The sequence below is a fragment of the Tenrec ecaudatus genome, chromosome 1, assembly GCF_050624435.1.
Source record: "Tenrec ecaudatus isolate mTenEca1 chromosome 1, mTenEca1.hap1, whole genome shotgun sequence".
NCBI classification, from domain to species: Eukaryota; Metazoa; Chordata; class Mammalia; order Afrosoricida; family Tenrecidae; genus Tenrec; species Tenrec ecaudatus.
In genome coordinates this window covers 75747089-75774040 of record NC_134530.1, presented here as the reverse complement: position 1 = coordinate 75774040, position 26952 = coordinate 75747089, and the positions used below count along the sequence as shown (strand labels likewise).

Sequence of the window (26952 nt, the reverse complement as noted above, 5' to 3'; positions counted from 1 at the left end):
CCATCCTTGCCTCCAAGGAGCATTCTGGCTGTACTGCTACAAACCAGATTGGTTTGTCCTTTTGGTAGTTCAGTGTTCTTCTTCAGCACCATAAATCAGGTGCATCAGTTCTTTGGTCTTCCTTATTCACCTGTACAAGAGGTAATCAAAAATACCATGGCCTGGGTCAAGTGTACCTTAGTCTTCAAAGTAACATCCTTGCTTTTCAAGACTATCTCGTGAAGCAGATTTATTACCCAATGCAATATGTCTTTTTTTTTAACATTTTATTGGGGCTGATACAATTCTTTTCACAGTTCATACATATACATACATCAATTGTATAAAGCACATCTGTACAGTCTTTGCCCTAATCATTTTTTTTCTCTTTTCTTCTTTTACATTTTATTAGGGACTCAAACAACTCTTACCACAATCCATACATATACATACATCAATTGTATAAAGCACATCCATACATTCCCTGCCCCAATCATTCTCAAGGGATTTGCTCTCCACTTAAGCCCCTTGCATCAGGTCCTCTTTTTTTTTTCCCTCCCTCCCCTTTCCCCCCTCCCTCATATGCCCTTGGTAATTTATACCTCATTTTGTCATATCTTGCCCTACCCGGGGTCTCCCTTCCCCCCTTCTCTGCTGTCCCTCTCCCAGGGAAGAGGTCACATGTGGATCCTTGTAATCAGTTCCCCCTTTCCAACCCACTCACCCTCCACTCTCCCAGCATCGTCCCTCACACCCTTGGTCCTGAAGGTATCATCCACCCTGGATTCCCTGTACCTCCAACCCTCATATGTACCAGTGTACAGCCTCTGTCCTATCCAGCCCTGCAAGGTAGAATTCGGATCATGGTAGTTGGGGGGAGGAAGCATCCAGGATCTGGGGGAAAGCTGTGTTCTTCATCGATACTACCTCACACCCTAATTAACCCATCTCCTCTCCTAAGCCCCTCTATGAGGGGATCTCCATTGGCCGACACTTGGGTCTTGGGTCTCCACTCTGCACTTCCCCCTTCATTTAATATAATATATATATATATACATACATATATACATATACACATATATACACATACATACACACACTTATATCTTTTTTTTTTTGCATGATGCCTTATATCTGGTCCCTTGGGCACCTCGTGATCGCACTGGCCGGTGTGCTTCTTCCATGTGGGCTTATTTGCTTCTGAGCTAGATGGCCGCTTGTTCACCTTCAAGCCTTTAAGACCCCAGACACTATCTCTTTTGATAGCCGGGCACCATCAGCTTTCTTCACCACATTTGCTTGTGCACCCAATTGTCTTCAGCGATCCTATCATGGAGGTGTGCAGTCAATGATATGATTTTTTGTTCTTTGATGCCTGGTAACTGATCCCTTTGGGACCACTCGATCACACAGGCTGGTGTGTTCTTCCATGTGGACTTTGTTGCTTCTGAGCTAGATGGCCGCTTGTTTATCTTCAAGCCTTTAAGACCCCAGTCACTATCTCTTTTGATAGCCGGGCACCATCAGCTTTCTTCACCACATTTACTTGTTCACCCATTTTGGCTCCAGCTGTTGTGTCGGGAGAGTGAGCATCATAGAGTTCCAATTTAATAAAAGAAGGTATTTATGCATAGAGGGAGTGTTTGAGTAGAGGCCCAAGGTCCTTCCGCCACCTTAATACTTGACCTATAAATATAGACACAAAGATCTATTTCCCCAACCTCCTAGCAATATGTCTTTTGATCTCTTGATTGCTGTTTCCATGAACATTGATTGTGGATACAAGCAAGATGAAATCCTTGACAATTTTAATTTTTGCTCCATTTATTATGATATTACCTAATAGTTCAGTTATAAGGATTTCTGATTCTTTACATTGAGTTGTAATCCATATTGAATGTTGCATTCTTTGCTCTTCACCAGCAAGTGTTTCTAGTCGTCCTCACTTTCAGCAAGGTCGTGTTATCTACATATTGCGGGTTGTTAATTCGTTCTCCAATCCTGGTGCCCCATTCTTTATAGAATCCAGTTTTTTTATTATTTACTCAGCATAACATTGAATACGTATGAAGGTGAGGATGCAACCCTGATGCACACCTCTCCTAATGTTAGCCATGCAGTATTCTCTTGTTCTGTGGCATGACTGGCCTCTGGTCTATGTACAAGTTCTGCATGAGCACAATTAAGTGTGCTCTGGAATTCCCATTCTTTTCAAGGTGATCCAGAGTTTGTTATGATTCTTACGATCAAATGCCTTGGCATAGACAATAAAACACAAGTAAATATCTTTCTTGTATTTTTTGCTTTGAGTCAAGAGCCATCTGACATCAGCAATGATAACCATGTTCCACATCTTGTGAATACAGCTTGAACCTTGGCAGCTCCCTTTCATATACTACTGCAACTGTTGTGGAATGATCTGCAGCAAAATTTTACTTACATGTACCCATTCCAAAGAAAGGTGACCCAACAATGTTTAAATTATCAAACAATAGGGGAGGGTTGGGGAAGGGAAAAGGGGTACTAACAAATCCAGGGGCAAGAAAAGAACAAATGACCTAAAATCAATGGCAAAGAGGGCATAGGAAGCCTGGTGGGGATCAAGGGCATTGTAGCCAAGAGGAATTACGGAAACCTGAATGAAGACTGAACATGATAGTGGGACAAGAAGAAATAGGGGAAAGAACTAGGATGCAAAAGACATTTATACAGGTATGTATATATGTAAATACATTTATATATAATGATAGGGGATAGAACTATGTACATATATTTATTTGTTAAATATTAAGGCAGCAGGCAGACTTTGGGTCTCCACTCAAGTACTCCCTCAATGCAAGAACACTTTGTTCTAATAACCCAGCACTCTGTGATGCTCACCTTCCTGACGATGACTGAGGACAAAATGAGTGCAAATATGGTGAAGAAGGCTGATGGTATCCATCTACCAAAAGATATAGCATCTGGGGTCTTAAAGGCTTGAAGATAAACAAGTGGCCATCTAGCTGAGAAGCAACAAAGCCTACATGGAAGAAGCACACCAGCCTGTGTGTTCATGATGTATGTATGGGATCGGGTATCAGGCTTCAAAGACCCAAAACAAAACCAAAAAATCATATCGATGTGAATGAAGGAGAGGACAAAGTGGAGACCAAAGCCCATTTGTAGACCATTGGAAATTCCCTTTCAAAAGGATCACAAGGAAGAAAGAAGGGTGCAGTATAGCACCAATGATATACACAACTTTCCTCTAGTTCTTTCATGCTTTCTCCCCTCTCTCCCCCAACTATAATGACCCCAGTTCTACCTTACAACTAGACCAGAGCAGGTACACTGGTACAGATAAGAGCTGGAAACACAGGTAATCCAGGACAGATAAACTCCTTAGGAGCAATAATGAAAGTAGCAACAGCAGGAGGACAAGGGGAAGGTGGGGAAAGTAAGGGGGAACTGGTCACAATGATCTACATAAAGCCCTCTCCCAGGGGGACTGACAACAGAAAAGTGGCGTGAAGGAAGGCAGCGGTGGCTATAAGACATAAAAAATAATAATACTTTATAAATTATCAAGGGTTCATGAAGTAGGAAGGGTGGGGGAAGGAGGGAAAAAATGAAGAGCTGGTAACAAGGGCTTAAGTAGAAAGAAAATGTTTTTAAAATGATGATGGCAACATATGTACCAGTGTGCTTGACACAATGGATATATATATATATGTATGGATTGTGGTAAGAGCCCCCAATAAAATTATTTTTTTATTGCTCTCTCTTCTTCGCTACCCCTTGATGTTATCTTTTCGGCTCTTTTACTTCATCATTTCTTCCATTTTCCCTACCTACTCTACAATGAAGATCTAATTTCTGACACTCACTTGGATTTTCTTCTTTCTTTCCTGTCTTTTTAAGGATCATTGGCTTACCTCCTATATGATGTTCTTGATGTCTTCTCACAGCTCATCAAGTCTTCTGTTACTAGTGTTCAGTGCATCAATTTGACTCTTATGATGTTCTTGAAATTCAGGTGGATAGACAGAAGTTCATATTTTGACTTTCAGGAACTTGTTTTAATTTTTACAGCATGAGAACAATTGATATCTCTGTTCCACAGTCAGCCCTGGGCCTGGTTTTAGCTACTGGTATTGAGCTTCTCCACAGATGTAGTCAACTTGATTTATGTGAATTCCATCTGGATAAGTCCATGTATATGTATGCCATTTTTGTTATTAAAAGGTTATTTGTGATGAAGTCGTTGGTTATGCAAAGTTCCATCATGCAATATCCAGCTTTGTTTCTATCACCAAAGCCATACTTTCCAATTACTGCTCCTTCCTCTGTTTCCAGCTTTTGCATTCAATTTACCAATAAATATCAATGCATTTTGATTGCATGTTTGGTATGTTTCAGACTGAAGATGTTGATAATATGCTTCAGTTTCTTTAGTGGCTGGTGCATCAGTTTGATTAATAGTTGTATTAACCAGTTTCCATGTATACAGATAGATTTTCTATCACAGACAGCATTGAACTTCAAGATAGATCTTGAAATGTCCTTTTGGATGATGGATGCAATACCATTCCTCAAGTCCCTGCATAGCAAACCATATACCGGTAACTGTTGATTTAAAATTGGCCAAGACCACTCTGTTTCAGCTCACTGATGCCTAGGAGATCAGCTTTATTTTTCAAGATCTGTAACTTGTGAGGTCTTGGTTCCAAGCATTAGTAGATGTTTACGGCTGTTCCTTTCATTTTGAGTCATGCCTCACAGCAAATGAAGGTCCCAGAAACTCTTTGAAAAGGCAGCTCTTCCTCAGTCGTATTTTGAATGCCTTCCAACCTGAGGAGCTCATCTTCTGATCCTATCTCTGACAGAGTTCCGCTGCTGTTCATTAGGTTTTTAGTATCTGGCATAGTTCCACTACTATTTGTAAGGTTTTCAGTGACTTAATCCTCAGAGTGGGTAGCCTATTTCTTCTTCCTAGCCTGTGCTTAGACTGGAAACTCTGCTGCAAACTATTCACTTTAGGTGACTGCTGGTATCTGAAATACCAGTGACCTAACTACCAGCAACACACAAGCCACCACAGTATGACAAAGTGAAGCACAAGTGATGGTGGAAATGTAATTAGAATAATTTTTTAGACTCTCACCCAGAGATACTCTGTAAACCTCCAACAGAAACTATCAACTGAGACCACCTTTTGTTGAATTAACAAATTGGAACATGTGCAAGTATGATTACCCATTTAAAAGCTATCTATCTGAGACCGAAAAGCCGATAATTACTCTACAGAAAATATGGGAAAATAAAAGAGTGTGGAGAGGGCGGAAACTACATTACCAGAAATGGAACAATCAGAACACAAAGAGAATGTTAACACATTGTGAAAACTTTAATGCACCAAACAGTTTGTTTTAAAAAAAAAAGGTTGGTTTGGTTTGGTTTGGTTTTTGTTTTCAAAAAGAATACCCTACTTTCATGGTGACACACATGGGGTCACTGAGTCATCATCTAAACTTCAGTCTCTGGTTTAGTTTAGAGCTTCACTATTCAATTTTCCTTTAAAAAAGAGTCCAAGATCAGTCTCTATTTCTAACTTATACAAGATTACTTTCTTTTATTACAAACTTAAAATGATATACTTGTTTAGCAAGCCAAACTGAACTTTAACAATGGTGTTTACTGTGACTGCTGTTCAAGCATGGGTGTTCTTTATGCTATTGTCTACATTGTTTGCTTATACAAGGCCTTTGTTGTTCATCAGTGTATTTGAAACTGAGCTACTGATATATTTTTGTTCTTTTTGGCCCGTAAAGCTCTTCGATGTTTAGATCCCACGGTTACACAATCACCTCACATCTCTTCATTGTTTTCCTCATTGGTCCACTGGTGTGGGATAGCTGAAGTCTGTTTTCTTTGTAGAGAAAACCCTGGAAGCATGGTACATGGAGGAGCAGGCATTGTCTGTGCGATGAATGGGGTAATGAGCTACTGTTGTTTATTCTTCTATAATTGGTTGAGTTCAGAGAGTAATGTAGCATCTGTTGTTGTACTGTGCAGGGATATGTCAAAATAGAGCATAAGCAAACAGGTGGATTAAAGGGGGAGAACAAAAAGAGAACCAGGAAATGTCACAATAAATTTTGATTTAAAGTAGGTGCAAAGGGAGGGATCATGCTGATGATAACAACAGCAGCGATACCTGTCATCTGTTGAGCACAGTGTTACAGGTGCAGCATGAAGTTCAGTGCTAGGTACTGCTCATTAACTGTGTTTCTCATATGTCCTCACTTGCTAAGTGTTTTATAAACACCACTACATTTATGTAGTTAAGGAAATATTGCTGGCCTTATTTCTCACATGAGGACACTGAAATTCATAAAGGCTGTCTGTCGCCTAGGGGCCAGGATTTGAACCTACATCATTTCCAAAAGCCTGGGTTTCTTACATAGCAATACATTTGTTTAAAGAATAAAGTTTTTATTATTGTTATTTTTTTAACTGCCATCTTAGAAGTCAAAATAGTAGTTAACTTTGAGGGGAGATAGTTTGATGCTTTTAGTTATGGGAAAGAATATTAAATACAGTTGACTGCCAGAGAACAGACATCTGTGTTAGAAGAAACACAGCCAGAATACTCCTTAGGTGAAAGAATGGAAGTACTTCATCTCACATGCTTTGAACATGTTATCACGACAGACCAGTCCCTAGAGAAGGACACCAAGCTTGGTATAGTGTAGGGTTGGCAAAAGACAGGAAGAATACCCTGAACAAGATGGATTGGCACAGTTGCTATAACAGTGGGCTCAACATAGGAATTAGCAAGGATGGTAAGGATAGTATTGGACTGGGCAGTGTCTCATTCTTTCATACATAGATCAATTTAATCAGATCAGACTTGGCATCACCTGTCAAATAAGTGTCCAGGAAGGGACAGAAAGATTTCTGAGATGCTTCAGGGGTGTTGGGGGAGGACCAGTTATATAGGTATGTTTACTTTCTGAAAATGTATCAAGCTGTGTACTTAATATCTGTGTATTTAATATTTATTTTATACTTTAACAACAAACACCTAAAAAGAACTACAAAATATATACTGTAGGAGGAAAAGGAGAAGCTTTTATACAGGGTAACTAAAAATACATTGCTAATAGGATTCCAATTCATACATGCACAAGTTTATTTCAAACTAAATATGCTTAAACGTGTCTCTGAGGTTAGTGATGGCTTCAGACAAGTTCTCTCAGCAATATACTTGTCGTAGTCCCATTAGAGGACCTTCACAGAAAGGCTCGATGAGCTCTCTGGTTTTTGAGGTTGTCAGTATATTAGGCCAGTTCAAGTCAAAGCAGACAGGTCAGCTCAGAAGCTCATAATCACGGTTTTGGGGGATTCTCAGTGGTTAATTAATCTGGATAGCTTTTCTCAAGGACATGGGATGATCATAGGAACGCTTATGAAATTAAGAAAATTAAAAACTGCATTGGTGAGTAAAAGGCCCAGAAAGCTATGCTGAGAAAGAATTTTTTCCTATCAAGACAAGGCCTCTGCTCATTCTTTGAGGGTAAAATGGGTAGCCCTATGATAATTTCATTGGGAACCATTACTCTACCCACTCTACAGTTCCAATCTTACCCCTTCAGGCTTCGTTTTTTCCTCAGATTAAAGGACCAGTTAAAAAGAACATGCTTTGAGTCCCTCTTAAGAGTTCAAAACTTTTGTTTTGACGTAGAGTAAGAAAAATATATAGAATTCTTTGTGAAAAGGCCAGAGAGAGAAAAATATTACCTAACTGTATAGACCTACACAGAGGGTATGTCAAGAAACAATAGCTTCACATCTTTATGTTTGTTTAATAAATAAATAATTCTTTTGTGATTTTATAACAATACTTTTTACTTGATACCATAAAAAGCTATACTTTTATAAAATGTGCACAGAGGTGCAGAGAAGTCTGCAAAACAAGAGGCTAAGAATGACATTAGTAATAACCAGTTCACGCCAAAGCCTGTGGAAGGAAGCGTCTCTGTTGGATCCAACTGCCTCTTGGGGCTGAGGAAAAGTTTCTAGGCTCCACCAATCGGAACCCAAGCCTCAGGGGGCCAAAGGAGAACCCAACAAGCCATGGGGCAAGCTGTCTTCATCTCTGCTTCATGCAGACCTGCTGGGAAGAGCACATTCAGAAGCACCCAGGCGCATCAGTCAACTTCACTAAGTTCTCCAAGAAGTATTCCAAGAGATGAAAGACCATATCTGCAAAGGAAAAGTCGAAGTGTGAAGATAACAGCAACAAGTAGCCACACACGCTATGACAGGGAGATGAAAAATTAGGTTCCTCTCAGTGGTGACAAGAAGGGAAATAAAAAAGATCCCAATGCCCCTGAAAGGGCTGCTTTCTTCCTGTTTTGCTCTGAACATCGCCTAAACATCAAAAGTGAACACCCAGGCCTGTCCTTTGGGAATATTGCAAAAAAGTTAGATGAAATGTGTTCTTAACCGTCAGCCAAAGATTAAAAACAGCCCAACTAAAGAAGAATTATGAAAAGAATATTGCCTCACACCATTCCAAGGACAAAAGTGAAGCAGCAAAGAGGGGTCCTGGCAGGGACACCAGTTCAAAGAAGAAGAGTGAACCTAAAGAGCAGGAGGAGGAGGAAGAAGCAGCTGTCCTGTGATAATGTATAGCGTATGCGTGGGTGCTCAGGCAATCGTTTAGCTAAGAATGAGAACTCAAGTGCAGCACAATATTAGCTTAAGTATAACTGTACAGAATTGTGTATAGCTGTTAAGATTTTTCGGTAGAGAAAATACTTTTTAAGTATGTAGGTTTTAGCTTTATGAGGGACTCTGATATTGAATGTTTCTAAAATATTTAATGATTCTTAGTTTCGTGACTTCTGTATAGTAGCACAGAAAACTCTTAGGAAATTGGCATCAATGGTAAATTTGGGATTTTTTTAGGATGTTTCATTTTGGTTGTTTTTTTTTTCATTTTGTACAAAAATTATATTTTCAAAATGTGCCATTCATTGTGTTGTTAATCTAAGAAATAGTACTACAATAATTTAATATTTAGAAATATGCAGCTAAAACATTGTATTTATCATGGCCACATTTCTAAACCTCATATCCCCATATGAAAAATTAGAGTGTGATAATAGCTGTCCAGTGAAATCACTTCTAGGTCTGATATTCTATACAGATCTGCTCTTTTATAGCAAAAGCAGTAACTAACTGAGGCCTATTGTATGTCTGAAACTACATTGAGAAATATATATCATGTGTGTGGTGGTAGTGGTTAGGTGCCATTGAATTGGTTCCAACCCATAGCAACCTGATGCGCAGCAGAACCAAACACTGCCTGCTCCGTCCTCATAGTTGGTGCTATGCTTGAGTTCATTGTTGCAACCATAGGTCAATCCATCTCTTTGAGAACCTTCCTCTTTTTTGCTGCTCTCCACCAAGCCTGATAACCTTTTCCAGGGACTGGTTTCTCCTGACAACATGCCCAAGTATGTAGATGGAGTCTTGCCATCCTGGCCTCTAAGGAGCACTCTGGCTGTACCTCTTCCAAGACAGATCAGTTTGTCCTTATAGCAGTCCGTGGTACTTTGAATATTATTTACTAGCAGCACAATTCATATTCATTGATTCTTCTTCAGTCTTCCTTATTCAACGTCTAACTTTCACATGCATAATGAGGCTATCGATAATACCATGGCTTTGGTCAGGTACACCTTAGTCTTCAAAGTAGCACTGTTGCTTTTGTACTCAACAGGTTTTGTGCAGCAGATTTACCTAATGCAACTAGTCTTCTGATCTCTTAACTACTGTTTCCATGAGCATTGATTATGGATCCAAGCAAGACAAAATCAATGACAACTTCAACCTTTTCTCCATGTATTTTGATGTTGCTTATTAGACTAGTGAGGAGTCTGGTCTTCTTTACACTGAGTTGCAATCCAGACTGCAGACTGCAGTCTTTGATTCTCATCAGCAAGTGCTTCAATCCTCTTTGATGCCACAGTCTTCTCTATATAAGCCAACTTCTCTGGTGATTTATTCAGCATACACATCAAATAAATATTGTGAGAGGATGCAACCCTGACTTTAATCCATGTAGTTAGTATTCCCTTACTCTGTTCAAACACCTGCCTCTTAATCCTTGTATAGGTCCTGCAGGAGCACAGTGAAGTGGTCCCGAATTCCCGTTCTTAAGGTTATCTGTAGTTTGTTGGGAGCCACACACAGTTAAATGCCTTGGCATAGTCATGGAAACACAAGTCAACATCTTCCTGGTATCATGTATGCAGAGTCATCAAAAAGTTCATGGAAAAACAGAATTAGGAGATAATGGAACTTTTTAAATCCCCCTTGTATATAATCCCTATCATTTAATCCCCAGATTACAGTTTAGTCCTATTCCTAAATTTCTCTTTATGTACAATTTGTACTTAAGATGAAACAGGTAGGCATGGTTCGGATCTAATGTCATTTAGTCAAAATGTTTGTTTTAGAATATAATGTACCTTTCTATACATTAAAGATTTTAAGAAGTAGCTCCAAATAATTATAGTGTATTAATGTGTGTCACAAAATAGCACCCATTTGTTATCATGAACCATTGTATATGCCTCTAATTTTTAATACAATAGGCTCTCGGGCAGCAGTTCTCAACCTGTGGGTCATGACCCCTTTGGGGGTCGAACAACCTATTCACAGGAGTCTCCCAATTCATAACAGTAGCAAAATTATAGTTATGAAGTAGCAATGAAAATAGTTTTATGGTTGGGGGGGTCACCACATGAGGAACTGCATTAAAGGGTCGTGGCCTTAGGGAGGTTGGGAACCACTGCTCTAGGGGTTTGGAACCATGGACATTGCCCAAACTGATATTTTGTGGTATGTGGCTGAATATATATTTATGTGTGTGTATCTTTTATAAATGCTTCTGATAACCTTAATTCATACCATAGAAAGGAAGCAATTGGGTATGTGATACCATTCTTTTCTATATGCTTCCCTATCAATGTAATAATATATGTGTTATCAAGTAGGATTTACTTTAATTAATTGTCATTGGGGCTAATATTAAGAAATGAAAACTCATGACTCTGTAGTCTAAGCACTAGGCCTGGTTAATAATCTGGGTAATGACTTCTTTTGATGAGTTCACGTAAATAAAGATCTTTTTTTTTTTCTATCCCGTTTCTCTCCACCCCACACACTCCTGACCTGCCACAGTTTTTTCACACTTGATTTTTGCTTCCTTAGGCCATCCGGCTCTCATTAGAGCAAGCCCTGCCTCCAGAGCCAAAGGAAGAAAATGCTGAGCCCGTGAGCAAACTACGGATCCGGACCCCAAGTGGCGAGTTCTTGGAACGACGTTTCCTGGCCAGCAATAAACTACAGATTGTCTTTGATTTTGTAGCTTCCAAAGGATTTCCATGGGACGAGTTCAAGTTACTGAGCACCTTTCCTAGGAGAGATGTAAGTTCCCATGTCCCTTCTCCCAAATGGGAGAGATTCCCATCATTAGGGCTGGGCAAAGTACCATGTATATACTCTTGTATAAACCGAGTTTTTCCCAAGATTTTACCACTATCGGCCTCACTCAGGAACTGCTTACTGTTTGATCAAGGTCAATCTCTACTCTACAGAGGTGACATGTGAGTGATTTTAAAAGCAAGTCATGCTAAACCATGAGTGTTTTCATTTGATAGGCTTACCAGCATGGGAAGACAGGAAGAGCAACCTGTATTCATGTGTACCTGTATTTCATAGTCTCTCGTGGTATTGGCAAAGCAGAAAGATACAGATTCACAGTTAGATTCATTGCTGAATAAACAGTTTGTCCCAGAAGTGTTCAGAGTACCTGTTACCGCATGCCACCAAGTCTAGTCCAACTCATAGTTACTCTCATATATGACAGAAGAATTGCCCCCCAGATTGTCTCTTTACAGAGCACGTGACTATGTTTTTTCTCCCTCAGAGTAGCTGAAGGGTTCAAACCATGTCTTTCCTTTAACAGCCTCGTTCTTAACCATGGCACCACTGGGGCCCCATGGAGAAAACCTGCAGGCTGTACATTTTCATCCTGTACTCACCATATTTGTCAGAAATTTAAAGGAAGAACTTATCAGACTTATCGACTGTGACAAATAGATTTCTAGAAAACCTTTTATCGGAAACCCATAGAACAAAGATGAAACTGGAAATATTTTACAGGGATAAAAATATTAGACAGAGGGACAGATGGATGGAGTCCTGCATTACAACAGCAGCCGCAGCAGAATTCACTGCATTGAATCAGTTTTCACTCATAGTGAGCCCTACACTAATGGCTTCGGTAAATCAATTGCTCAGATTTGGGATAGGAAGATCATGCTTAGCAGAGGGTATGATTGAATTAAACTGAATATGAATTAATAATGAGTTGTGGTTGCCAACAAAAAAGTTAGCTGCATATTTTGTTGTGTAATCACGGTAAGAGAATAACTTAATGGTTCTACTCAACTCTGCCAAAAATAAACTACCCCTGAAAGAGTCCATCAGCGCTGTTCTAAAATAGGAAGCCTAAAGAAACAGGGACATGTCTAGAGCAGGGCTGGTAGGAAGGCGAGAGAACTAGAGATGTCATTTGAGTGCTCTTGCTCTAGAGAAGGGGAAGGTCATGTGAAGCATGACAGTTGTCTTCAGCTGCATGAAAACCTGTCTTATAAAAGAAGTTTGGACTTTGTGAAGCTCCAGGGGCCAAATTAGGACTAAGGGATTGAAAGTTACAGGAGGCAAATTTTAGCCTAATGTATATATATATATATATTTTTTTTTTAAAAAACATTTTCAAGTATTTGGGTGTGGACAATATCTTCTATTTTAAGGTATTGATTTTCCCATTGTTAGAGATAACCAATCAGCACTGAAATGATCAGTAATAATTGATACAGAGGAGAAAACAGAGAGCAGGGAAATGAATTCCTTCCTGGTGTTCCTGGTTTAATGGAGAGTTTGGTCTAGTTCAGTGGTTCTCAACCTTAGCCGTGACCCTTTAATACAGTTCCTCATGTTGTGGTGATCCCCCCCAACCATAAAGTTATTTTCGTTTCTACTTCATAACTATAACTTTGCAACTGTTATGAATTAGGTGACCCCTGTTAAAGGGTCGTTCGACACCCAAAGGGGTCGTCACTCACGAGTTTGAGAACCGTTGCACTAGAGATACAAAAGACTCTCATACCTTTGTGCTTTTGTGGCCTCTATTTTCTCATCCTTGAATATCCACCCTCACCACTTTACGTAGTCTGTTTGAACTTACTTTTTAATGCCCAGCTCAAATGTCACCCTGTCTGTAAAGCCCAGCAGTTGCTCCCCATCTATATACCCATTAAGAGTTTGCACATTCCTCTCTCTTAGCACATGTCCTATTGTTCTGTAAGCACTTGTCCTATTGCTTTTTGGTCTTTAGACAGTTTTCTCTATTGTTCTATAGAGCCTGTCTATATCATGTTCATATCTATCTTTCTAGGTACTCCTGGCCTGGATGTTCCCATATAAGCAATCAGTAATTTGTTGAATGTTAGTGACCTCCAGCTCCCCAAAATCTGTGGTTCCAGAATGAACTAGAGGGACTCCTCCAAACAAGAACAGATGCCCTAGGCCCACCCACATTCTAGACCTACATGCAGAAAGCCCACCCAGGAAGCAAGGCCCATGAGAGCCAGAGGTGGGGTGGGATTTAATGGCCCTTCATCCTTTTCTGAATGCTCTTTCAAGTGGAATGACTAGTGTTTTTGCAAGGCTATTCTGTAACAGCCATCTGTGTCTGCAAGGATTAGGATCTAATTTGTAAAAGTCATCTTAAATTACAACCAAACTAAAGACTGTTAAAAAGCACATCTTAAGACCTTGCCTCTTTAATAACAAATAACCTAAGACTTAACTCTAGGAGTCTTATTGTGTCCCCAGCCTTTCCTCCACAAAACAGAAGCTGGGTTCCCACCAGAGAACCTGTTAAACATTCCCCAAACCACCACCACCACCCCCAACTCCTGCCAACCAAAACAATACTCCATGTGAAGGTTTCTCAGCTGTCCAACTATGTACTAAATGTCTACTGTGGATGCTTGACTGAACACTGAGGGAAAGCCAGCCCAGCAGCAGGCCCAGGCCGTCCCCAGAAAGGCTGATTATAGAATTGCTGGGAGCAATGGGTCATTTGTGTTGGTTTTTCTTTTTCCATTTTGCTAATAGCAGTTATCAGGAGAAAGAATAGTATTTATTTCCAAGCTTTGGTCATTAAGCTTTACCTCATGAGCGTTTTTCCCTGGCAGAGAGGTGCGTAAGTCCTAAAATCTGAGGAATGATGTTGACCCCTCTAGAAGTCAAAGGACAGGTCCCTTGCCAGCGCAAGTGCCCTTTTTGTAAAGTCCTCAGTATCCTGCAGCCTTCTCTTCTGTACCACTTTCCTATCTTCCTCTTCTCTCCTGCTTGCTCTCCCACACTTCCCTCTTCCCAGCCTTGTTTTATCCTCTTCCCCTTCTTCCTTTCCCATTGTTTAGTCCCACCACTCTTCCCCTCTCTGCTTCCTCTGTCTTTTGGTGGTGACGGTGATGGTTGATGGTGTGTGTGTGTGTGCGCGCGCTCGCTCGTATCCACAGCATGCAGAGAAATTCAGTTGAACAGTGAAATGAGGTTGCTCTAGCTGTAAAAATAGTGGAGAGCACTGGCAAAGAAGACAGGGCACTGGTCGGGGAGTCCAGGGCAGTATCCTAGGTGCCTTTGCCCAATATCATCACAGCTGTTCCGCCCCAAGTACACTTCTTATTCCAGATCTGTAGATGTGAGCCCTAAAACAGGTTCATGTGCTTTCAGGAATAAAAACTATGGTCAGCCATTTTATATTCTAAATCAAAGTAACTAATGTGCCCTCTCTCCTACCCATTTTATGTTTTTTTTCCTCCATAACCTATAATTTTTTATTTCTCTAATTCTTAAAAGAACTAGAAAATGAATGTCAACAAGCTTCTAGTATGTTCTTTAACAGAGCAGATCTCCTGTAAAATTTTATTTAAATGAAGGAGAAGAAACTTAGACAATTGAGTGTAATTTGTTCCCTTCGCTCTTCCACATTTCTTATACTAAGCACCGGAAATAGAGTGCTAAAAACAATGATCTAAGTTCATCTTGCAGAACTTGGAGTCTATTTTCAGAAGCTACTGTCAGGTGATGTTTGACTTCATCGAGAACACAAGGATATCCCATTTCCCACCATAAAAAAATACAAGCATTTTCTTTTGTATATCATTCATGTTTTAGTTCTTTCATATCTGCATAAGTGTTTGTTGAACAACCTTTCTGCACTACTTCATATCTGTTCCTCAGGGAAAACATACATCCAAAGCCAATTATATCACAAACTAGACCCACAGTTGGCAGGACAGGTCTTTCAACCTGCAGTAGTGAGGGAAGTCACCACAAAGAAAGCGAATTTGACCCAATTTGGGGGGAGTGAAAACCGAATGTCAGGGTTAAAAGTAAGAGTTTTGGTGATAAACCTTTATCTGAATCCTACTCTTAGTACATATCTACTGTTTGATATCAGGCAAGTTATTTTATCCCCCTGAACTTCACTTGATGTTTGAAAGAGCAATAAATCTATCAAAGAGTTCTGATGAGTGAGTGAAAACTATTTCACTAGGATATTTATTTCTTATATTGGGAGAAGCAAAGCATTGTGAAATTCAGTACTGTACATAGAACCAATCATAATAGTAAAACTAATGCTAACACCCAAGTTAACTTATGGCCACTAGCTTTTGAGATCTTGACTTCTTTGCTCCTTTAAAAAACTTGTCAAATATATTGAAGAGTTCCACCTTAAACTTTTTTTTTCTTCTTTTACATTTTATTAGGGACTCAAACAACTCTTACCACAATCCATACATATACATACATCAATTGTATAAAGCACATCCATACATTCCCTGCCCCAATCATTCTCAAGGCATTTGCTTTCCACTTAAGCCCTTTGCATCAGGTCCTCTTTTTTTTTCCCCGCCTCCCTCCCCATTCCCCCCTCCCTCATATGCCCTTGGTAATTTATACCTCGTTATTTTGTCATATCTTGCCCTATCCGGAGTCTCCCTTCCCCCCTTCTCTGCTGTCCCTCTCCCAGGGAAGAGGTCACATGTGGATCCTTGTAATCAGTTCCCCCTTTCCAACCCACTCACCCTCCACTCTCCCAGCATCATCCCTCACACCCTTGGTCCTGAAGGTATCATCCACCCTGGATTCCCTGTACCTCCAACCCTCATATGTACCAGTGTACAGCCTCTGTCCTATCCAGCCCTGCAAGGTAGAATTCGGATCATGGTAGTTGGGGGGAGGAAGCATCCAGGATCTGGGGAAAGCTGTGTTCTTCATCGATACTACCTCACACCCTAATTAACCCATCTCCTCTCCTAAACGCCTCTATGAGGGGATCTCCATTGGCCGACACTTGGGCCTTGGGTCTCCACTCTGCACTTCCCCCTTCATTTAATATGATATATATATATATATACACATATATACATATACACATATATACACATACATACACACACTTACATCTTCTTTTTTTTTGCATGATGCCTTATACCTGGTCCCTTGGGCACCTCGTGATCGCACTGGCCGGTGTGCTTCTTCCATGTGGGCTTATTTGCTTCTGAGCTAGATGGCCGCTTGTTCACCTTCAAGCCTTTAAGACCCCAGACAATATCTCTTTTGATAGCCGGGCACCATCAGCTTTCTTCGCCACATTTACTTATGCACCCATTTGTCTTCAGCGATCCTATCATGGAGGTGTGCAGTCAATGATATGATTTTTTTGTTCTTTGATGCCTGGTAACTGATCCCTTTGGGACCACTCGATCACACAGGCTGGTGTGTTCTTCCATGTGGACTTTGTTGCTTCTGAGCTAGATGGCCGCTTGTTTATCTTCAAGCCTTTAAGACCCCAGTCACTATCTCTTTTGATAGCCGGGCACCATCAGCTTTCTTCACCACATTTACTTGTTCACCCACTTTGGCTCCAGCCGTTGTGTCGGGAGTTCCACCTTAAACTTAAAGGCATAAAACACAGGACCAACATTCAAGGTTGCCTAGTAAATAGTTACTTGATGGGTGAATGTACTAATCTAGGCTATATCTTACATTTATAAAGACATTGAAGTTAGTCTCGGAGAGTTGAATATAATTTCTTAGGGAATTATAGCAAAAGAGACCCAAACTAAGAATCAAGTTCTATTGTCCCACAACCCATGCGACTGGCTTTTGGGGGGTGAGGAGTGGGAGGGGGTTACTGTTACCCATCCAGTACCTGCTCTGAATGGCTGAGAACCCCACTGAGGGAAAGGGAAAGCTTGAGTTTAGTTCATCAAGCAAGGAACAAGCCAGGGCTAGAATTGCCAATGCCAGCTCCCCAAAAGGAGGTATTTGCAATTTTATACATGTACAACATGAAATAAATTGAAGGGATTGTGAATATGTAACATTTCTGAGGAATAGTCATGAATGTACATTAAGGTCGGGTTATGTCTCTTCATCAGGAAATGCCTTTTTGGACTCTCATTTTCAGATGTCCCAGCTGGTCGATTGCCTTGTCTCCCATGCCGCCTTGTTCCTTGGCCAAAGTTCTTTTGTCCCAGGGTCCCTTGTAGGTTGTGGCTGTCCTCTTCTGTGCATGTCTGCTGGCCAGATGTGCTCATAACTGGTACTTACTTGGGTTACTTTCCAGGAGGAAAGGGCCCCAAAGAAAGAAAAGTACAGATTAATTGAGAGCAATGTATTATTCCCCGCCCCCCCCCCCAACATCCTGTGACAGCATCCCGTATCCCAAGGGTAGCTTTGTTAGACAACTGTGGTATTCACAGTGTTACACAGGCTTGAGTAGGATAGGGCATGCTTTCATTACTTACTAATAATAGAATTTCCATTTCAAATAACAGAATGACTTTGGGAACTTTCAATAAATTGAACTCCAAACGCCACCATTTAACATATTCTTAACTCCCACAACCTGCATATGTTAATTCCTCTAATATTGAGGAGGCTGTTTCAGTTTATATTCATTTGAGCTTGATATTTTCAAATAAAACCAGAGAGGGGTGTAATGAATTAAACTATGTATATCTTTAAAACTCTGTCTTCAAAATAACCAAGCTGAAACTTCTAATCAGTAAAATACATGTCAAAGTATTACTGAGCTTGCTCTCTCACTTAACTCTACGATATTTTAAATTGCCATATCTAATTTCTGAGATTCTCTAGTTTCTCTAAATGGTCAAAAATCAGAAACTGAAATTAGGGTTGTAGAACAATTAAATATCAGTTCAGTCTCTAAACTTCTCAAACTTAGACTTTTCCTTTCCTTTCTCCATTCCTGCCCTTACTCCAGATCCCACAGCCTAACTCCAAATCTCCATAACCCAGATTAAACCTGTGTCCTCCTAATTCATTTCCCTGCTTCCAACCCCTTTTCCCCCATCCATCCTCCCTATTCTCTCAAATTATTTTTCTGAAACAAATGTGATGCTACCTCTGCCCTGTTTAAAACTCCATTGGTTCTGTTGGTGTGCACAGAAATATCCAAACTCCTTACCAAGGCAAAAAAATCTCACACTATCTACCTTCCTATTGAGTTCTTATTCGTTCCCCACCATATATGTCATACTGTTGCACCACAACCAGTCTTGACTTGGAAAGAAACCAAGAGATCTTACTTGGGTACAAACTGCAATTACAGAATTTTTGTTCCTCTTCTTAGTGTTGGGAGCTAGCAAAATAGGCAGGTTAGTGTCATTTAACAGATAGGGAATATGAGACACTGAGGTGAAATTACCTGAGCATACATTCAACTAGTAACCACTTCAGGACTACAGCCTCCAGGGTACTCATTTTCAAAAGTTAAATAATAGAGAAAAATGCTCCTGAAGTGTTCTGACCATTGGACGCTTGAGTTTGTTTTTATAACTGACATTGACAAATTGTTCATATCATATTTACAACATTCAAAGGAAACTGTATAGCCAAAGATTTAAAAGAATGTTCTTAAATAGGTTTATATGTGAAATTCTAATGAGGCATTCTAAGTAAAGGGGGAAAAATATTCTTTTCTAGCAAAACAACAGTTTGTATTTCTTTAGACTATTCATGTTGTGTAAGAACTTTATAATATAGGATTTATTATCATTATTATGGAACTGCCCCCATAAGGTTCTGTAACTCTTTATAGAAGCAGACTGCCATCTCGTCCTCCCAGCAGGTAGATTTTAACTGCCATGCTTTAAGGTAGCAGCCAAATGCTGCCCCATTGTGCCATGCTCCCTCCATAAACCTCAGTTTTCTTCTCTATAAAATGGAATCCATAAACCATGCTTCTCTCTCAGGACGACTTTTGTTATTTAAATAAGGCGGCATGTATAAAAGTACTTGGTAAACTATTAGGCACTGTTCACATGTGAAAAGACATGATCCTGATGATTATCTCACAGCCATATGTTAAAGATAGATTTTTAATCACAGGAATGTTTCTCAAAAATGCCTGTGGTAAGGACTGTTCCAAGTGCCCTGAATGGATTATCTCACCTAACCAAGTATTGCTCTAACAATAAATATTCATCCTATCCTCATTGTGAGATGAGAAAATCCATGCACAAGAGAAGTTAAATAACTTTCCCAATACCATCCCATATACCAGAGCCAGTTCCAAACCTCGGTATCTGACTCTAGAGGTTGTACTCTTGATCACAGAGCCATCATTCCTCCTAAGCTGGAAAGGAGTAAATTAGCCAGAACATTTATTATCTAGAAAAATATTCTCAATGTGTAAATGAAGCTTGGTAGTGTACCTTAAAACGATTTCGTTACCTCTGATTTCTTTGCATTGTCTTCGTAATTCCTATTCCTGGGCCACAGCCAACTAGATGTAAGAAAGATGTACACTTAGTTGAATTACACACCCTGTTTATCCAAGAAACTTTTATTTTGCCATATACTGCTCTAAGTGCTAAAGACCAAGGCATGGCCCCTACCTTTGGGAAATCCTTCCCGCATTGGTCCCTGACATCAGTCAAACAAAGTGCAATAGCAGTCAGACTTGGCCGGGATCCCTGGTGACCAAGGAAAGCTTTGTTAAGGAGATTGCAGTGAAACAGGACTTTGAATTGGGTAAGGTTTCATCTAGACCCAAGAAGAGAACATTCGCAAGCAGCTATGACAGCTGGAGCGAAGAGACAAATGTTGGAAAGTGCAAGGCATGGCTAGTTGATGGCATGTCGACCAAATTTGTTGAAACAAGGGATTTGTATAGTAAAATCTTGAGAACAAAGCAAAAGAAGGATTGGGGAACAAATATATGTAAACCTGGATACCAGGCAAAGGAGCTTGGCTTTATTCCATGTAAAGATTGTTAAACCAAGGGATTGGTATAGTTATCATCAAAGAATAATTTACTCATACATTACTCCATAATTTTCAAATTCATAGTATTTCTTCATTTAATCCTCAAAGCACTTAAAACCATGCCTGGCTCATAGCAGGTTTGTGTTAGTGTCAGTTCTCTTTCTAGCTTCATTTTCTAGGCAATGTCACAGTAAACAGTTACAACTCACAGATGTGTGAGGGGACTTCAGAAAATTCATGGGAAGATTCTATTATCCTTCAATTCAATTTTTCCATAATTTTTTGATACACCCTTATATTATCTCTAGCCCAAATTCTCTCATGAACTCTAGGTATACATACAAAGGGGCTTCAGAAATTTATGGGAAAATGGAAATAAAAGATAATGGATATTTTCCACAAACTTATTGAAGCTCCCCCATACATACTCAACATCTCCAATTTGTGTTTAATAGGCATCTCAGATTAAACATAGTCAAAACTGAAGTGCTGATTCCCACCCTTTCCAGTACCTGCTTGCTCCTCCCATAGTCTCCCCATGTCATTTTAGTTGTTTAGCCCAGAAACCTTAGAGCCACTCTTGACTCCTTTCCCTCTTTCCCCTCCAGCAAATCCTGATGGCTGTACCTTCAAAACGTGCTGAATGTCTCTCTCTACAGATGACTGTAATGGTTTCCAAATTTGGTCTCTCTGCTTCCCCTTAGCCCCCACCCCCCTTTCTAGTCACCCCGGTGGGCTGCCTGTTTGTGAAATGCCACGAAACATGATTCCACATCAGAGCCTTGTACTCGTACTTTCTCTTACAGAAACGGGCGTCCTCTAGATAGCCAGATTGCTCGTGCTCTCACTTCTTGCAGGTCTGTACTTGGATTTGGCTTTTTCATCCAGGTCTTTTCTTGCCCACACTACTTGGTACGACTAGCAGTGACAATTATGGAACCGGACACTGAGGAATGGAATGGAGAAATAAGAGGAATGGAATCGTCTTTTGGGCTGTTTGCCAGACTGGGGAATGGTTTCGCCATTATTACGTTCCCAATGTGTGTCAGACAATTATGCTAGGTACTTTTATTATCTAATTGAATTTTTACAGCTCCTTTGTTTGCTATATCTTTATTTTTCAGTTGAAGAAGTTCAGAACTCAGTGCAGCAGATTTCATAACCCATGACCAAAATCAGTTACAGGAAAATATCCCCATTTCACAGATTATAAGTGGAATGGTTTTCATCAAGATCACAGCCAGGAAGTGACAGTTGGAAATTAAATATGAGGGTGTTGATACTTTCTATTGTATCTCACTGTCAGCATGACAAGTCGAATGGCTTAGAGAATGAAGCTAGAAACAATCAAGGGATATTACTTAGAATGAGATGATAAAAGTGCAGGAGAAGATTGGAGAGATGGTTATACTAAAGGCTACCAATAACTGGACTAAATATTTTCAAAAATGTTTCCAGAGTTCCTCTTGTTGCCTCTGTACATGGAGTTGGATAGGTCTTGGTTCTGACATTAGCTCTTTCACCTATTAGCTGAGTTACACTGAACACGCTATCCCTTTTTTTGTATTTCAGTTATTTCATCTTTCAAGTGAGGATAGTGTCATGGATCCTCACAGATAGATTATAATGCTCAGATAAAGAGTGATCATGAAAACCCTTGGTAGACAGCAGAGGGCCGTGCTGTTTGAGCTTATAAAGCCGAGCGCCTTTGATCCATGTCCAGCAAGTGACTGCTGCTGACCTGTAAAAAGCTTTGTAGACACATTTCTCATTTTTAGTATGAGGTGCACTTTGTCACCTGTGGTATAACAGTCGTCCTTGGAAGATTTCCACTATTTATGGCAGTCCCCATAGTGCAAGCAAAATGTGTTTTAAGCATTGGCAGTGACAGGAAGACAGCATGATGATAAAGAAGCAGTTATCAGTTGGACCTTGGGCGAGTCACTAAAAGCCCTCTAAACTGGTTTCTTCACCTGTCAAAGGCAGGTAATTATAGCTGTCTGCAAGCTGGTTGTGAGAGCAAAGTGAGGTGATAATGAAGTCATGGGACACTGTGCCCATATACTCAGTAAAATTGGGGGTTTAAGATATGAAGACTGTTCTGAGAGGGACACACCCTGCAAGTGTTCTGTATAAACTATATTTTTTGCATGCATGATTTTGGAGTAGTGAGCCACTCACTTTAGTTCTGGGAGTTTTGGGGACCCTCTCAAGATCCAGATTTCTAGATGTCAGCCTAAGGACCAACCTTGGAAGTAGGTCTTTCCAAAGAATTCTAGTTAGACCTACTGTGTTCATTCTTGCACTTGAATGCTTAGATTTTAATATATTCACATCTCTAATTCATTTCTGGAGTTAACTGCTAGGTCTACAAATGAGATTTCTTTATAAACAGGGAACTAACTGCAAGGTATTTGCCTTTGCCTCCCCCGTCGCTTAGACTAGAATTTGTCCTGCTGCAAAGTAGGGTGAAGTTGCCTCCGTAGAATATTAACAAGCTCCCAGTGGACCCTGTATTTTCTCTGTAGGTTTTCTAAAAAATGTAAGGGAAACAAGGTTCTGGGGCCCAGCCATCCCCTAGTTCCTAGGGTGCCAACAGATAGAGTGCAGATGTGACCCCACACTCTCTAGTGGCTCTACTCAGAGCCCCAGTAGTTGTCCTTGAGGCTGCAGCCCTCACTACAGAGGAAGAGCACTTTCCCAAAACTGGCTACTTAAAGAATAGGGGAACCACAGCTCTTGTTATTTATTTTCCCTTCCTTATTTTATAAGCAAATAGAAATTAGCACTGACAAGATTATTTGTTTTATGGTGATTCTTACTTTAAAAAAAATCATTTTATTGGGAGCTTGTACAACTCTTATCACATTCCAGACATCCATCCATTGTGTCAAGCACATTTGTTGCCATCATCATTCTCAAAACATTTGCTCTCTTCTTGAGCCTTTGGTATCAGCTCCTCATTTTCCTCCCCTCCCTCCCTTGGTTAAACTTTTGAGAAGAATAGGGAACTATGAAAATTACTGTGAACGTATATTAAGTTAAAGGAAACTCTGGGGAGAACTTTTAAGTATGAGAAAGTGCGGACAGAAAGTAAGACCATTAGGACAGAATGGACTTTGAGAAGCTAAGGGAATGAAGAGATTCCAGAAGATAAAATTATGAACTTGAAAAATGTTTCTTGGTAGTAAAAAATGAGAGGCTTAACTAGAAAATAATTTTCCCCAGTTGCCAGGTGACAAGAGTTAAGCGATGGTGGTTGAAGCTTGGGCTGCTAGTGGTGTAAGCTCCAGTTGGGCTGCAGTGGAGCGCTCTTAAGCCAGGCCGTTCCCATGAGATTTACCATCTCACTCTGCGTCAGAATCCACTCGGTGCCATTGGGCTTGGTTTTGGTATCCACCTGGGTGCTTAATAAAGTTTTGAGTGAACTAGTGAATAAATAGTGAGAGAATGAATTTTTGGTTTGCTTTTATAGAGTTAAAGTTTTAAGAAGTTATTACTAATTTTTTTAATCTACCACCTTGCCCAAAATGTTGGACTGACGTTTTTATTTGCTCTTTTACTATTTTTTTTCAGCATTTAGAAAGCAACACTAATTTTCTTAATGGCTTCTTAGGAGCCTTAATGGCACAGTGGATGTAAGTGCTCAGCACTGGAGAAAAGATGAGACTGCCTGCTCCCATAAAGATTTCAGCCTCAGAAACCCACAAGGGAAGTTCACTGTCTTATAGGACTGGTTAGTCAGGATTGACGTGATGTCAGTGAGTGAGTTGTACTTGGAAGTATCCAAAGTACTTTATTTTTTTGAGTCCCAGTGAATATTTAGGATTTTCCTGAGAGAGGGAGAGGGAGAGGGAGGGAAGAAGAAGGAGGAGGAGAAAAGATCTGCCTTCTGTTTTTATGAATCAAGTCACAGTGTTTAATGTGGTCTAGAAACTGAACTCACAGTGATTAAAATGTCTCCTCCCACATTGTCCATTTTAAAAATCATTTTATTAGGGGCTCATACAACTCTTATCACAATCCATACATACATCGATTGTGTAAAGCACATCTGTACACTCATTGCCCTCATCATTCTCAAAACACTTGTTCTCCACCTAAGCCCTTGGCATCAGGTCCTCATTATTTCCCCTCCCTCCCCGCTCCCTCCTCCCTCATGAGCCCTTGATAATTTATAAATTCTTATTTTGTCATATCTTGCCCTGTCCGAAGTCTCCCTTCACCCACTTTTCTGTTGTCCATCCCCCAGGGAGGAGGTCACATGTGGATCCTTGTAACCGGTTCCCTCTTTCCAACCCACTCTCCCTCTACCCTCTCAGTATCGCCACTCACACCCATGGTCCTAAAGGGATCATCCGCCCAGGATTCCCTGTGTTTCTAGTTCCTATCTGCCCCAGTGCACATCCTCTGGTCTAGCCAGACTTGCAAGGTAGAATTCGGATCATAAGTGGAGGTGGGTGGGGTTGGAGGAAACATTTGGGAACTAGAGCAAAGTTGTATTTTTCATCGGTGCCACATCGCACCTTGACTGGCTCGTCTCCTCCCCTCGACCCCTCTGCAAGGGGATCTCCAGTGGCTGACAAATGGGCTTTGGGTCTCTACTCTGCACTCCCTCCTCATTCACTATGGTAAGATTTTTTTGTTCTGATGATGCCTTATTTATACCTGATCCCTTCGACACCTCGTGGTCGCACAGACTGGTGTGCTTCTTCCATGTGAACTTTGTTGCTTCTGAGCTAGCTGACCGCTTGTTTACCTTCAAGCCTTTAAGACCCCAGATGCTATACCTTTTGATAGCCAGGCACCATCAGCTTTCTTTGCCACATTCGCTTATACACCCATTTGTCCTCAGTGATCGTATCATGGAGCTATGCACCCAATGATATGATTTTTTTGTTCTTTGATGCCTGATAACTGATCTCTTTGGCACCTTGCGATCACACAGGCTGGTGTGTTCTTCCATGTGGGCTTTGTTGCTTCTGAGCTAGATGGCCGCTTATTTACCCTCAAGCTTTTAAGACCCTAGACGCTATATCTTTTGATAGCCGGGCACCATCAGCTTTCTTCACCACATTGGCTTATGCACCCGCTTTGTCTTCAGTGGTTGTGTCGAGAGGATGAGCATCATAGAATGCCAATTTAATAGAAGAAAATATTCTTGCATTGAGGGAGTACTTGAGTGGAGGCCCAATGTCCTTCTGCTACCTTAATACTAAACCTATAATATAGGCACATAGATCTATTTCCCCATCCTCATATATAAATGTTTGCATATGTACATGACTTTATCTAGACCTCTATAAATGCCCTTTGCCTCCCAGCTCTTTCCTCTATTTCCCTTGACTTTCCTCCTGTCCCACTATCATGCTCTGTCCCCACCTGGGTTTCAGCAATACCTCTTCGTTACATTACCCTGGATCATGCCCTACCTGGCCTCCCACATCCACCTCACCACCAATTTGGATCACTTGTTGTTCCCTTGTCCCTGGATTTGTTAACACCACTTCCTTATCCCCCGCCACCTTCCCTTATCCCATTTACCCCCCAGAACTGTTGGTCCCGTTGTTTTCTCCTCCAGATTGTTCATCCAGCCTACCTTATTTAGACAGACCTGCAGAGATAATAACATGCACAAAAACAAGACAGAGCAAAACCAAGCAACAATATACAACAACAACAAACTGCTGACAAAGAACAAAACAAAACACAAGAAAGAAAAGCTTGTAGTTAGTTCAAGGATCATTTGTTGGCCTTTAGGAGTGTTTTCCAGTCCAGTCTGTTGGGGCACCATGCCCTGGCCCCAAAGTCCACGTTCAGCATTCCCTGGGGACCTTGCCGCTCCATTCCTTTGCTGTTCCACGGCACTCCCCCAGTGCCTTGCCCCGGTGTGGTGGGATCAGGTCGGGCACAATTCCCGCACTGTGTCTCCGGCGCTGTCCACCGCAGGGCCATGGGTAGCACATGATTCTTCCTTTTTGACTCACACTGCAGAGGCAGTGTAGCCTGGGATCAGGAACTAAGACACAGGCTATGGATTCCAAGAGCCTGCCTTTGAATTCTGGATCAACTCTTCCCTAAGTGACCTTAGACAGATTACTTTAATCTCTTAGTCAACTGAAATCACAATACCTACTTCAAAGAGTTTTTTATACATATTAAATGTAAAATATATACTATATATAGAATTTTACACAGCAAGAATCTAATAAATGGTAGTTGGTGTGATGGTAATGGAAACTGTTTTTCTTCTCCGACCCCACCCCCCTACCACCACCACCATTCTCTCATGTCTGTCACTTTTTCTTCTAAACTTTGGATTCAAGAAGACAATCTTTGTCCAGTCTTAACTGTTTGGACTCTCAGCTTTCTCCTCAGGCTATCAAATGGTTTGCCTTATCTGCCCAATAACAAATGATTGAGAGAGATGTAAAATATAAATATCTCATTTTAGATCTGCCTTCTCTTTTACCAGACACGCCTTGTTGACACTTGGCTGCTAAACACTTTGAACCCACCAGCTGCTCCATGGAC

The 26952-nt window shown here is 40.7% G+C and overlaps 1 protein-coding gene and 1 pseudogene across 1 annotated transcript in view; both read left to right on the top strand.

Annotated features, from left to right (window-relative positions):
* The window catches only part of FAF1 (Fas associated factor 1), a 504460-nt gene that overhangs the window by 451858 nt on the left and 25650 nt on the right, over window positions 1-26952 (top strand). Inside the window, exon 18 of the mRNA XM_075555846.1 lies at window positions 11251-11466. Within this exon, the coding sequence (XP_075411961.1) occupies window positions 11251-11466 (216 nt within the window). The remainder of the gene's footprint in view (window positions 1-11250; window positions 11467-26952) is intronic.
* Window positions 6214-8651, top strand: LOC142428938 (high mobility group protein B2 pseudogene; annotated as a pseudogene).